The sequence below is a fragment of the Protopterus annectens genome, chromosome 11.part0 (genome assembly GCF_019279795.1).
Source record: "Protopterus annectens isolate FY-2018-M chromosome 11.part0, PAN1.0, whole genome shotgun sequence".
NCBI classification, from domain to species: domain Eukaryota; kingdom Metazoa; phylum Chordata; order Ceratodontiformes; family Protopteridae; genus Protopterus; species Protopterus annectens.
Window position 1 is genome coordinate 255,564,737 of NC_056745.1, and position 14,998 is coordinate 255,579,734.

At 42.2% G+C, this 14,998-nt stretch overlaps 1 protein-coding gene across 1 annotated transcript in view; it reads right to left on the reverse strand.

Moving 5' to 3' along the window:
- Nucleotides 1-1,544: 1,544 nt before the first annotated feature.
- The window catches only part of LOC122815308 (ethanolamine kinase 1-like), a 389,068-nt gene continuing 375,614 nt past the window's right edge, over nucleotides 1,545-14,998 (reverse strand). The window contains exon 6 of the mRNA XM_044087691.1: nucleotides 1,545-2,608. Coding sequence (XP_043943626.1) covers nucleotides 2,536-2,608 — 73 coding nt within the window. The 3' untranslated portion in view covers nucleotides 1,545-2,535. The remainder of the gene's footprint in view (nucleotides 2,609-14,998) is intronic.

The window sequence follows — 14,998 nt, forward strand, 5'->3', positions numbered from 1 at the left end:
ATATATATATATATATATATATATATATACACACACACACACGTTTGTTTTTATTAGAAGATGTGGACTTATAAATACCAGCTATCACTGTCAAATGTTATTGGAGGACAACGTCCTAGCATGATACTTCATGCAGTGTGGAGGATATCGGCTATGACATTTACTTGTGGTTCATCTCCTTGAAGAGCAGATTGAGAAGAAACTCGCCAATGCATGTCTTGTGGCTCTAGCTGCAAACTGTATGCAAAAACATACAAGCCACTGTCTTGCTGGAAGAGGAAACACCTAGCAAGAGGAAGACCACCACAAAAAGAACAAGTGACACTTAAGGGGAAGTATGACTAGAGGTGTCAGGCCAGACTTTCTGGTCCTTTACTTTGTGCTTGCATCACTCTAAGCATCCTTTGATCCTAAGTCTTCAAATGTCCCTCTGAAAAGTCTGCTACAGAAAACGGTTAGAAAAAAGTCATGGAAAGGAAGAAGGCAGAGCTGACAAAGTTGGGGGGTGGTTCTGGTTTATTATTTGATGACTCCTGGCTCATAAATGCAGACACAGTCCTACAACAAATGCCAAGGACAAGGTAGGGCAATCAGCAGGGAAAAATATTGTATTATAACCTTAAGCAGCCTAAACTAATGCAGGCACTGAATGTATTTGTTGTCAGGTACAGATCAAAAGAAGCAGTAAAACTCATTGAATGCGGTAACTTCAAAGTCTTAAATCTGCTAGTTAGTAAAAAAAAAACACCCTAAATTTTTCACCATTTATCCACATTTCTTCCAGTAGTGTTTTTGAATAAATTTACTAAACTCAGAACACCTTGATGGTTCTCAAAGTGTCTAACAATGAACAGCACAAAACATAACCAATGCATTTTTAAACAACTGGTATGGTGTGCTATGGCTGTCATCATTTTAAAAACTTGAGAGAGTTTCAGAAATAAAAGCAAAAATTATATTTTCCATTAATAACCTACAATTCCTATGTAGTCAGAAGAATGCAGGTGCTCTAAGAAAGACTTTTTGGCACCACTGGAGGCTGGTACCCAAGCATGCTGTTATACCTAAAGGCACTTACATCTGTACTGAGTTATTGCATGTTAGACAGACGGTCACATAGCAGTTTAAGTTACTGCCAGATATCACAGTTCTCATAGAACTGCAACAGCAAGAAAGGTTGCAGTTGGTCAAGAATGAAAGTATTACTTTTACTGCAGGGCTCAGGCTTTTAACACCAATTCAACATGAAGTTAAACTACGAAAATACAGACACATGTATGCACTATTAGCAGTACAGATTTACCAGTCTAAAGCACATTAAACTATTAACAAGCCAATAATGCATCTTGAACTTTGAGTTCATGAGTACAGCTCTAAGCAAGTTACTAAAGAGCCATGCTCCCAAGTCAGTTTGAAGATAAGCAGTTGTACCTAGGGAACATAGAGGTCTTCCCTGATCAGCAAATATTGAAAGAAAACAGTACTAAACACATATGTCAAGCAAACGGCTTCTGGATGTCATACAACTCCATGCACATCAGATGTTAACCAACACACTGTTTACTCATTGAGAAACTTACATAAATTAAATGCTTATTATAATTTCTACAGCTAACACAGAAGAAACTGTAATAATGTGGCAGGGAAGATCTGCATTCCAGTTTAATTAAAAATATGCTCCTTTTAGCTTAAATATTAACAAATAACTGAAAACTCAAAATAAAGAACTGTTGGTCTTTAGTATGTGCATCAAATGAATACAAGTCATTAAAGCAAGCACTATGTTCCCCTTATAAACTTTTTTGCAGCATTATACAATGCTTGCTAAACATGCCACTCTTACTGTCTAGTTCAGATCCATTAAAAATCTTTCTCAAGCAAGTTCTAGTGTGCAGAAAAGTTACATATGATCAACAGTCTCATCGTATGGAATGAATTACTCTGATCTCTAAAACTGTACACTTCTTTTGCTCCTACCAATTCGTTTCAAGCCAGTGCAGTATTTAGAAATATGGTGGGTACAGTGCTGAAAATGCAACACTACAGTGCTTGCAATGATTTTCAGTTTGATTCATTGCAATCAACTGCCAATGCACTAGGACGTACAGTGAAAACAAAGGCCATCCAGTGAATGAGCTTACAAAAGGTAACAGGTAATTCTGATATAAATTACATAAACATTTACAATATTGCATGATAGGAAATCCATAGGATATGGTCATCAAGAACATGATTCTTCCTTTGGAAAAATTTTAATTCCCACAACATGTTGTATACTGGTGGCTCAGTCATCTTAAATGTGTTAAAAGCAGCACATTTACAAAAAGTGGAAATTTAAAATAGCAGTAAGTCTATATCTGGTTTTGCTTTGGAAAAAAAAACTAAGCTGCTGTGATCACAAGTTAGATTTCTACAATCTGAAATCCATTCACATTTTTGTTGAAGGTATGTTTTGCTTCACCAGTCAAGCTATGTTGGCTTCCAGAAATAGTTCAATTTTCTTAAGAATCCTGTAAGAATAAACGATCAGCAGTTCTATTCTGGATACTTTAGTTCAGTGACTTCATTCTTCATTTTAAAATATTGCTTAAAGCGAAGAAGTGCATATCTAGTAAAGAAAAGATTGGGAAAAACGTTACATAGCAGCCTCAGAAACAACGCGTATCCCACTTTCATATTTCAACATGGTACAGCACTAACACACTAGAGCCCCCCTCTCCACACACAGTGTAGCATGGGGGCTGGTATAATGGCCATGGTGTTTACCTCACAGACAACAGATACAGGGTTTGATTCCTACTGAGGGAAACTATCTAGGCTTAAAATGGTCCACAAGGGCACACAGTTGAACCTATGACCCAGGATGCCTTGCCAAATAAGAAATCCACCCATTTGCTGGCGATACGTGTAGCAGAAATCCAGTATGGTAAGCAATGCTACAAACTAAAAAGCAACAGGCCATATCAGCTCAAAAAGCAACACTACCCTCTCCTCCATCCTTCACACAGAGAGGTAAACATACTATAATATTGCTTAATGTCATGGACGATCCAGTCTACTAAATATATAAGATGCCCACTGTATCACTCCAACTACTGCACACAACTGATCATCCGGCATTGCAAGGCAAAGTGGTTATTAGGGAATCTGCATACCTACTCCCTGGAGTTGGAACGCTATCAGAAGTCAGTCTACCCCACCCTGCCAACCAATCTTCCAGGAGACTTACTCAGATACCATAATAGGTGTTACATTCAAGTCTGCATTCTAGTTCATTATTTGTTTTGAGTAGTCCAACTGGTCTGTGGCAGTCCCTTTTCAGTGGAGGCTGGGGAAAAAAACTCCAGTAACACAGACAATTTTATACAAGAGAGAGAAAAAAGTAAAGCTTAACGTTATAATATGGAAGGACATCCAATATCTGTCACGACTGGAAAAAAGTCTGAATGGTCCCATTCAACTAACTGTAAAATAAATAGTGCGCGCGCGCACACACACACACACACACACACACACACACACACACACCACACACACTAAAGAAAAAGATACACCCACAGATAAAGTGGTGATCGTCCAAACTGACCACAGGTGTGCATGCCATGTATGAGTGTGTCCTGCAGTAGGCTGGTGGCCTCTTCAGGATTTGTTTCTTTGTCTTGCACCCTGTGAGAGCCAGAATAGGCTCTAGCTTTCCCATCACCTGAAACAGCTTAAGTTGGCAACTGGAGAATGAAGGAAAACATTCTCTTTTTACTGGAATAAATATGGACGTCCACCAGACAGAAACAAAATGTTACAGTTATAATAAATTATGGACATTCAAACCACTGTTGTGCATTGTGCTTGTGTGCTAGTACAGAGGAGCATTCCACTTTGAGATGACATAAAAGAATAGTATAAAAATGTTTTTAAAAATTACAACCATTATTATAAGACAGTTCATAAAACCAGTACAAAGTCTACTCACGACAAATTAAGATTTAACCAGAGGCTTACAAATTTATTTGGCGATCTGGGCAGATGAGTTCTTAAGCTTAGCTCTATATACACTGCTTTTAATCATCATGCTTACAACTCTTTCAAAAAAATAAACTCCCTTAGAAAGCTTTTGTTTACTCACTACAGTTTCCCTTCCACAAATGTCAGAATCATACTGACTGCATTTTGAAAGAATAACTCTGCCATCTGCTGGCTAAACAGCCAAAAATCTTGACTGACAATTGCAGAATAATAAAATAGAACAATGAAGCCCAGAGCAAAATCATGACAGTTACTGCATTTCTCATACAACAGTCTGTGGCATCAGCATATAAAGGAAGTCATGAGAAAACCTCAATATCATTTATTCTGGAAATAAATAACAGTTTCTATGACCAGTGCATTTAATTTCTTTCTCAAGGAATGCGTGTACTATCAAATTTTCAATCAAAGTTTTCTGTTTTTCAAAACCAAACCAAAGCAGACACAAGATGGCTTAAAGCATCTTCAGTCTTGCAAGCAAAACCGAATGTTATGTACTTAACATTATGATCGATTCTTCCATTCATGTTTATCCGATGCGACATGTCAGTCCTCAAGCCGTTTGTCAGATCTAATTCAGCAGTATCAGTATTCAAGCTTTGAGCCCTTTAAGAATGGTCTCTCTTATAAGGCACCACTTCCCTTAGTTACCTCATATTTAGTCTGATGCCCTAAGACAGTACAGTTGTGTAAAAACTTACCATAATGGTAGATGTCTTTCTCTTCACTGTTGCAGTACTCCTTACAATAAGGACCCTCTACCAAGGGCAGCCCGACATCCAGCCAGTGTACCAAAGCCTTTAGGTTACTAAGGGTACACCGTACACCACACGTATGCTCCTGCGTACAGCTTTGGGAATAAAGGTGACGTCTGGACATACCATCATACCAGTCCAAGGATTAGAGGTAACAAGCACATCCAGGAAGAAAAAGGACCAGGGGGAAGAGGGAGGGAGTGAATGCTGCAACAGTGATGAGATGCACATTTACCATTATAAGATTTTACGCAAGTGTACTATGCCTTTCCATAACAATGTTGTAGTATTCCTTATAATACAGAGAGTGCAAAAGCTCAAGAAGAGAGGGAGAAGGAAGGAACAGCAAAGCCCTCTAGTAACCCATGAAGGACACCCCTGGCAAAACCAGCTCTAGCCCTGGACATCACCATTCAACTTACAGTACTTGGTAAAAGTATGCACAGAAATCTAAGTGGAGATTGGAGAAATGGCTTTAGATATCAAAGAGGAAATAATTTGCTTGGAAAAAGCCAATCCTAAAGATCTAGGATGAAAGGTGACAAAAAGTTGATCACATTTACAGAAAGCTTTAGTCTTATCCACAAATAAAATCTGAGTTGTCTACACACATCCAAAGTGTGCAAAACCTTCACACTAGCAGACTGCAGAGAAGGGAAAAAGTGGGTAAATGAACAGCTTGATTAAGAGATAACTCATTCACCATTTTGGGCATGAAAGAAAGATTAGTATGAAGGGACACCTTGTCCTTATGTAAAATTAAAAAAGGAGGAACAGCCATAAAGGCTTGAAACTCACACACCCCTCTGGTAGAACAACAGTCTTCCAAGAACAATGCTGCAAGGAAGCGGACGCCACAGGCTCAAAAGGAGCCTGGGTCAATTTCTCCAAAACAAAATTAAGGTTCCCAGGAAGGAAGAAGATGCTTCCTAAGAGATCTAATATGAAGGATGCCTTTAAGAAACAGTTTAGCCTCAAATCTAGAGGCTAAAGGGGGTGCTAAAGGCAGACAAGCAGAAACAGCTGACAATTGTGCCTTAGCAGAAGAATATGCCAGGCCAGCATTGAGGAATTCACACAGATAAGGGAGAGAACCAAAGGAATATCCACAGAAAGTAAATCCAGGTTACAAGAAAGACACCAAACAGAAAACCTCTTCCATTTGGATAAGCAGGATTTCATACTAGTGGGTTTCCTGGCCTCCTATATGGAATCAAAATCCTATCACCCACAGTGTCAGCTGAAGAGTGGACAGGTGGGCATGGATGAGAGATCCCTCATCTTGTGCGAGTAGGTCCACCCTGTGAGGTATCTTGTCATGATTGCCCTTGGCTAAATGCAAAAGATGAGGAAACCAATGCTGCCTAGGCCAAAAGGGAGTCATCGACAAGGTTTTGGGAGCATCCTGCTTTATCCTGAACAGGATTTTGGAATGAGAGAAAGGGGAGGGAAGGCATAAAGAAACATCCCCTTCCATGAAAAAGAGAGGGGATTTATTTTTTATCTTATCGTGTTTATTTTTGTTTATTTTTATTAAGCGTTTTGAGGGGTTAGTTATCATTCCCTTGGAATTTACCCTCCTAGCCAGACAAATTTAGCAAAGCACCTCTGCAGCAAAAGTGCTTTTTAATGTTTACTGTAGGCCTCATTAAAAAAAACATGCTGCATTTACAACTTACTGAGTTATTGGAAATTAAATATTGGCAAGTCTGTTTTTTTAATATGCATACTCCAAGTATCCAGACAGACGAAAACTGATTACTACTATATTACATTGTTTAAGTCTTATAAATGGTTTACATGCAACAATAATGACCCATTCTAGTAGGTTTGATAAGTTTAATAAAACAAGACATGATTTTCATTATGTTATTTTTAGTATCGTGGGCATTATACCAGCACCTTAAGTGTTAAGGATGAAGGGAAGTCCTAGATTCCCAGAGGGTACATTCCCCAGCCCCTCCCATAATTGAGGCACACCTGGGGGGGGGGGGTAGTAGTTAAGATTACTGTCCACCTTCCATTACTCATGATAAATTACAGTTCAGTTGAACACTGCCTCAGAAAGTGCTCATCTGCCTAACTGCACTGAATAAACGACTGATCCAGAATTAATTGCCTCAAGGCTTCTTTCTTTCTTTGACCAAATCTAACCTACTGGAAAATCCTCTAGCAACTAACTTTGCTCCCGAGTGGCCGGACAAGAAGAATACCTTTGCTTCACCACAGAAGCTAATGTGGCATCGGTAACTAAAGCTGTGCAAAAAAAAAAAAAAAAAAAAGTTCCACAGTGATGCTTTTAATCTGAGACATGATTGAATCCCATGCCCCTTACAAGCAACCATAGGACTTTTAGGTTTACTTACAATCAACTGTAGGATTTTTAGGTTTACTTTTTGATTGTCACCTCTTCTGCCCACAAGCAAAGAGGTTGCCAGCACATTAGTTATTAACATCCTCATGACAGCATGGTATTTTGGCATATTTAGGTTGTGGAATATTGGATTCAGAAGCCATCTTATGAAGAACAGATGGGTCTGCTCTTAGAGATGCCCTGTCTTTGTGGAATGGAGGAGAGAAATGACAGTACATGGAGTACAGAAATCATTCTGGCTAAAGTCATGGCTACCAGCGAGATGGTCTTTCAAGAAAAATGTTAGCTCAACAGAAGAAACTGGTTTGAATGGAAGTCTAGTAAGAGCTTCAAGATGAAATTCAGATCCCAACGGGGGTCTCTTATTGGGAGTGTTAGTAAGAAAGTTCCCTTGAGAAAGGCTTTAAAGAGCTTGTGTGAAGCTAGCAAGCATTCCAGAAAGCCAACATGTAAGTTACAAATGGCTGAAAACTGGACTTTAATTGTGGAAAAACTACAGCACAAATAACCAAGGAAAGCATGAAAATGTGGGATGTCTGAAACTGGAGCTGAGAACAAGTCGATGTTCTGTGGGCGAGCCCAGGAGACACAAACCTTTTTCACTCTGCAACAGACTTTCTGGGAAAGGCGTTTTGGGATGCCATTAATATTCTGACTACCTCCACAGGGAGAGAATTATCACTGGCCATCAGTGGAAATGGAGAAACTAAGCGGCTAGTTTCAGGCTGAGTAGGTCTAGGTGAAGCTTCATAGAGGGGTGAGATATCGAATCCTGAGCTAGATTCCAAGAGTCAGGGAGGATCCTTGATATGAGATCTTAGAAGAGGACACCATATCGGTTTAAGACCTTTGCCTTACACTTTATTGCTTTCTGCAGGAAACTGGGTCTTACATGAATGGGTAAGTGTACAGGAGTCCAGCGGAGGCCACTGCTGTGGCAGAGCATCCCCTGGTGACTGCCCTAGTGGGCGAATCATGGCAAAGTAATACTGCATTTGGTACTGTAAGGGGTGGCAAACAGACTGCAGCAAGGGTTACCCCAGTGACCGAATATCTGTCTGACCATTGCTGGATTGAGGAACCATTTGTGAGGCATGAAATCTGTGTTGAGAACTCCGAGGATGTGTGTTGCTACTAGAAAGAAGTGCAAAGCTATTGCCCATTGCCAAACCGTCATTGCTTCCCAACATAAAGGTTAAGATCTAATCCCCCCTTCCTTTGCTGATGTACCCAACTACTGTCGTGTTATCAGTTTGGATAGATATCATGCCCTAAGGTTCTGTCCAAGTAGTAAGCGTAGCTGTCTATGTACATCAAGGTATGCAGTATTCTTTCCCCTCTGTTTTGTGGGTTGGGAAAGAAGGTAGGTAGGTGGATTGCCTGGTTTAAAGACACTCTGGATACCACCTTAGGCATAAATGTTGGATTAGTCCTCATGGACACTCTATCTTGGTGGAAGATTAGGAAGGGTTGCACTGCCATTAAGGCCTGTAGTTCTGAAACCCTCCTTGCTGAGGTGATTGCCAGAAGGAAAGCAGTTTTCCATGACAGGTGTTGTAAGTCTGCTGTTGCTGCTGGCTCAAAGGGTGATAGTGTCAACTTTTCTAGTACGCAGTTTAAGTCCCAAGCTGGTAATGGTGGTTTCCTTGGAGGTTTTACATTCTTGATTCCTCTGAGAAATTGTCTGAGCAGAGGGTGTGAAAAACAGGAGGATCAAAGCTGTATTCTGCTGAAATAGCTGATGCATGTATCTTGATGGAGGAGTAGGACAGGCCTGAATGGAGAAGTTCGGCCAGATACTCCAGGATGTTAGGCATATCCACGCTTGACACATCTTTTCCTCTTTCAGAACTCCAACTGACAAACCTTTTCCATTTTCCAGCGTAGTTCCTTCTTGTTGAAGGTCTGCGTGCTTCAAGAATAATGTCTTTAACTCTTTGGGAAAGTTCTTGATTAGCTGCTGCTATGTGATGTTCCATGCAGTCAGTTGTAAGGTTTTCAGGTTTGGATGTATGGTGCTGTAGTTGTTCTGAGTTAGCATCAAAGGCATCAGGGTATTGGCCACATATTGTTCGAGACAAGCTCCTTAGTAGTGGGTACCAGTGTTGTCTTGGCCAGTTTGGAGCTATCAGGATTATCCTTGGATGTTCTTCCTTGATTTTTAGAAGTACTTTGTGTATCAAGGGGAGAGGTGGGAATGCATAAGCTGTTAGGCCTTTCCAGCTGAAGGAGAGCGAATCCACTTTCCATGCTAGTGGGTGAAATGTCCTTGTGCAGAATTTTTGAGTTGGTGATTGTGAGGAGATGCAAATAGATCTATCTGAGGCATTCCCCACTTCTTTGTAATGGTCCTGAAAATGTCCGGGTGCAGGTGCCATTCGTGAGCATCTGATGTGGTCCTGCTTAAAATGTCCGAGTATTTTCTTTTCCTGGTACAAATCTTGCCTGCAGCTGGATGTTGTAGCTGAGTGCCAGGGTCCACAGTTCCAAAGTCATTCTGCATAGAGGGTATGAATGAGTGCCTCCCTGTTTGTTGATGTACCACATGACTGTGGTGTTGTCTGTCCTTATCAACAGCTGGCCCTCTTTGAGAAATGGTCTGAACTCTTGGATAGCCAGTTTTACAGCCAGCATTTCTTTTAGGTTGATGTGCAGGTGAAGTTGATCCTGAGTCCACAATCCTTGCACGCATTTGTCCAGCATGTGGGCCCCCATCCTAGGTCTGAAGCATCTGTTGTAATGCTCTGGCTTGCTTGACATCTGTGAAAGGGAAGGCCTGGGTTGGGCGGCATGCCTGGGCCCACCATAGGAACTCCTGTTTTAAACATGGAATTAGTGGGATTTCTGTTTTGAGGCTGTGCCTGTGTTGGGACCATAAATTCCGTAGGTACCACTGTAGTTTTCTCATATGTAGTCTGGCATATGGAACCAAAATTATGCATGATGCCATGAAGCCCAAGGCCTGCAGAACTTTTCTTGCTGTTAATTTGTTCAGCTTTGTTAGTGACAAGAAATAAAGAGGGAGTTCTTTTGTTTTCTGTAGTTAGGAATGCCATTTGTCTCACTGTGTCCAATTCCGCTCCCAAGAATGTCCTTGTTTGGGATGGTATCAGCCTTGACTTTTGTAGATTGACTGTGTATCCCAGTGCTTGTAGCAAGTAAATGACCCTTTGCAAATCTGTTGTCAACTTGCTTTTGTTGTCCCCTTGTAGCAGGCAGTCGTTCAGGTATGGGTAAATATGAATTCCCTGTAGTCTGCAGTATGCGATTACTGATGCCAGGCATTTTGTGAATACTCTGGGCGCAGTAGATAAGCCAAAAGGCAATGCTGAGAATTGATAGTGCTCTGATCCTGCAAGAAATCTGAGGTATCTTCTGCAGATTGGTCGAATAGGGACGTGCAGGTATGCCTCCTTGAGATCTAGAGTTACCAGCCAACACTCCTTGCCCAGCATGGGAAGAAGTTGCTGTAGGGTCAGCATTTTGAATTTTGGGACAATGATGTATGTATTCAAGGTGGACAGGTCGAGAATTGGTCTCCAACTTTTTTCCTTTCTTGGAACTAGGAACAGTCTGGAGTAGAACCCCTTTCCTTGCTCTGCTGTAGGCACTTTTTCCACAGCTCTCATGTTTGCTAACTCCATTATCTGTTGTAAAGCTTCTGTTTTTTTGATTTGGAGGTAGATTTGGCATTCCTCTTTTGACTGGTATAGTGTGGAAGTGGAATCGGTAACCTTGATGTATAATTTGCAGAATCCACTTGTCTTTTGTTATATGGTGCCAGTTCTTTGCAAATAAAGTTAACCTTCCGCCTAGTGGAGCTGCTATTTGTTCCCTGGTGGCGGTTTTAGGAATAAGTCACTGTGGCTGTGTTGAAGTAGTGGCAGTGGCTGTGTCTGTGCCTCTGTTGTTACCTTGCCACTGTAGGTCCTCTGTAGGCACTTCCTCTGGTTTGGTTTCTGCCTCTGGAGCGTCTATTCCTGCCCTTTGAAATCTTGTGGAGTCAGGAAAGGACCAATTCTTGGCAGGCCAGTTCCTGCTAAACCTTGGGGTTGAACCTGCAGGAAGTCTTTAACAGTTTGAACTGATTTTGCCTTTTCTTCCATTTTCTTCATAACCTGCTGGGCAGGTGCACCAAACAAACTTGTCTTATCCATAGGAGCATCTAACAATTTAGCTTTAACATGATCTGGTAGAGCTTGCTCCTTTAGCCATGCATGCCTTCTTATCACTGTGCCAGTCATGGCTGATCTAAATGAAGCCTCCAGTGCATCATAGCCACATTTTAAGGAATGGTTACTAACCTGTTGTATATTATTTACCATTTCTAATACATATTTCTTATCAAGAGCTTCATCAGTGGTTAATTTTTTAGTTAACTGATCAAGCATAAACTCTTGGTATTGTATCATGTGAAACTGTCAGTTTAAAGCTCTAGCTGAGAGAGTAGCTGAAGTGTATACTTTTTTACCCCATCTGTCTAATGCCCTTGCTTCCCTTTCAGAAGGAGTAGGGTTTTAGCTATAGTTGCGACAACTGCCTTGGGACCCTGGGATATAGTTTCTGGGTCTGCAAGGGGGGCCTTGTAAAGGTGGTGATGAGTGTCAGGCACCCTGTAAAATCTGTCTGGTTTGGCAGGGGCTGGGGGTAATGAGTCTGGAGCAGAGCAGAGCAGACATCATTAAAAGCGTCATCTACCACAGAAAGAACAGGAGGTATAGCTAAGGGCCTGTGTTGTGGAAGGTGTAGAAAGGTTCTAAGTCTTTTCGAATCTGAGAATTCTTGTTGCTGCCATTGGAACTGCTCTCGCATGGCATGCAAGGTTTCCCCAAAGGAGAATTCTTCTGGAGGGGAAGCAGCTGGAATGGATTCTTCAGCATCAGAATCCTCAAAATTGGAGAAAGGGGCCTCTGGCTGGTCAGTAATGTCTGATTCATCTGCAGAATCCTCAGAGGACACTGGCTCAGGGGGCTCTGCCCTAGGTCTCTTATCTGGGGGCTGAGAGGCCCTGTCTGGGTGAGATTGAGATCCTCTAATTAAAGAAATCAAATCTTCTGCCAAGGTGAGCATTTGGGAACTAGAAGAGGGCCTGGTTGAGGGTGGTTTAACAGGCACTGATTTGGTAGTCTTGGCTGCTTTAGCCCTGGCGAAGGCCTTAATGGACATGGCTGCTGGAGGCCTAGCAGCACCACGTGCTGGGGTAGAGACATCCAGGGGAATGGTGTCTGATAAGTTAGTGGGTAAAGTTTCAGAGGCCGATTCAAGAATTGTAGCAGGGGCCTCAAGTGTAGAGATAGATTCGGCTGTACCTAGATCAGTTTTCTCGGTTTCGGCGAAACCGAGACACTCATGGTTTGCTTAAGCGTGGTTTCAGCCGAAACCGGACCGGTTGAGTGTCGGTCTTTTCTTTGCGTTTTGGCAGAAAGTGTAGTCGGAGGTTCCGGCGACATAATGTAACAAAGTCAGAACCGAAAAACTGTTCTGCAAACTCCGACCGGCGCCTAAGCGTTCGTCCGGTTGAAGGAAGCACAGGCGAACAGGCTGCTACGTCGTGGGCTGGGCCTAAACAAGGCAGACAGTAAGAATGGAAATCTTTATGAGGTATTTGTTTCCCACAGGTTAAACAATTATTAACTTTTTCTGACATCGGCTGAGGCAAGAAAGAGTCCCCAACGGGTACTTAGCTTTAGAAGTCTTGATAGTATTCGGTGAAAATCTCTGGATCCGACCGACCGGCACTTGCGAACAGCTTCTGCTTCGGGCGCCACGCGGCAAGAAAGACTGAGGAAAATGGCGTCGGCTGATGCCTTTATACCCGGAGTCCAACAGAGATGGCGTCGGATGAAGAGCGACATCAGCGAAGCGGACCCGGACTTTGGAATCCGGCCGACTGACGGGCTGCCTGACGACAGGACAACCCAGCTGTTATGACTGCAGATGCATCCATGAAGGACATCTGGTTTGAATGGAAGTCTAGTAAGAGCTTCAAGATGAAATTCAGATCCCAACGGGGGTCTCTTATTGGGAGTGTTAGTAAGAAAGTTCCCTTGAGAAAGGCTTTAAAGAGCTTGTGTGAAGCTAGCAAGCATTCCAGAAAGCCAACATGTAAGTTACAAATAGCTGAAAACTGGACTTTAATTGTGGAAAAACTACAGCACAAATAACCAAGGAAAGCATGAAAATGTGGGATGTCTGAAACTGGAGCTGAGAACAAGTCGATGTTCTGTGGGCGAGCCCAGGAGACACAAACCTTTTTCACTCTGCAACAGACTTTCTGGGAAAGGCGTTTTGGGATGCCATTAATATTCTGACTACCTCCACAGGGAGAGAATTATCACTGGCCATCAGTGGAAATGGAGAAACTAAGCGGCTAGTTTCAGGCTGAGTAGGTCTAGGTGAAGCTTCATAGAGGGGTGAGATATCGAATCCTGAGCTAGATTCCAAGAGTCAGGGAGGATCCTTGATATGAGATCTTAGAAGAGGACACCATATCGGTTTAAGACCTTTGCCTTACACTTTATTGCTTTCTGCAGGAAACTGGGTCTTACATGAATGGGTAAGTGTACAGGAGTCCAGCGGAGGCCACTGCTGTGGCAGAGCATCCCCTGGTGACTGCCCTAGTGGGCGAATCATGGCAAAGTAATACTGCATTTGGTACTGTAAGGGGTGGCAAACAGACTGCAGCAAGGGTTACCCCAGTGACCGAATATCTGTCTGACCATTGCTGGATTGAGGAACCATTTGTGAGGCATGAAATCTGTGTTGAGAACTCCGAGGATGTGTGTTGCTACTAGAAAGAAGTGCAAAGCTATTGCCCATTGCCAAACCGTCATTGCTTCCCAACATAAAGGTTAAGATCTAATCCCCCCTTCCTTTGCTGATGTACCCAACTACTGTCGTGTTATCAGTTTGGATAGATATCATGCCCTAAGGAAGGCAGTCCTTAAGTTCTTGCAATATTACGAATATCCTCAACTCCAAGACATTTATGTCAGTATTGGCTTTGTCATTTGACTATAGACCTTGGACCATTCTCCTTTCATAGTGTCCTCACCCCTACTCAAGGGAGGGTGTGTGTCCATGGTTACTGTTGCTACTGGGGGAATGAAGGAACGGTTTGCTTGCATGTACGACTGGAGAGTGCAATGACCACCACAGATGCTTTCTGCTTGAATCTGTTATAATGATCATCTTGGAGAGGGGATAAATGCTCTGTGACCACTGTGTTTGAAGAAGCTACAGCCAAATCCTCAAGTGGAAACAATCAAGTTATAGTATTAGGATTGAAGATACCATGAGGCCTAACACTTTCAGCACCAAGCTGATGAAGAGTTGCTGAAGGAGAGGGGCTGTGAAGTACAAACTGGACTGCTGACTGCAAGGTTTGAAGTCTGCCTGGAGGAAGTGAGACTATCAACAGACTGGTACCCAAATGACAATCTATAAAGGTAATTTCTTGAGCTGTTTGAAGGTTGGACTACTGTAGTCTGAATGAAATTTTCAGGGAATTGCAAACTTGGATGAGGAAGTCCCTGGTTTCCAGAAGAGACTCCAATAAGGAGGCAGTCAGGAGTCAGTCGTATAGGTATAGAAAAATCTTGTATATCAAAAGCCCTAGATGAGCTGCTATTTGCAACCATACACGTGGAGAATACACAGGGGGCTGTGATGAAGCCAAATGGTAAGACTCTGAAGTGATAATAACTGGCTCCATTTTGAAAGTACGGGAATCTCCTCAACTCTATTTTTAATCCTGATGTGAAGGTAAGCATATAGGATATCCAGTGAGCACATCAATTCATTCACTCTGAGATATGGTAGAACTGTATGAACAGTGACCATTCTA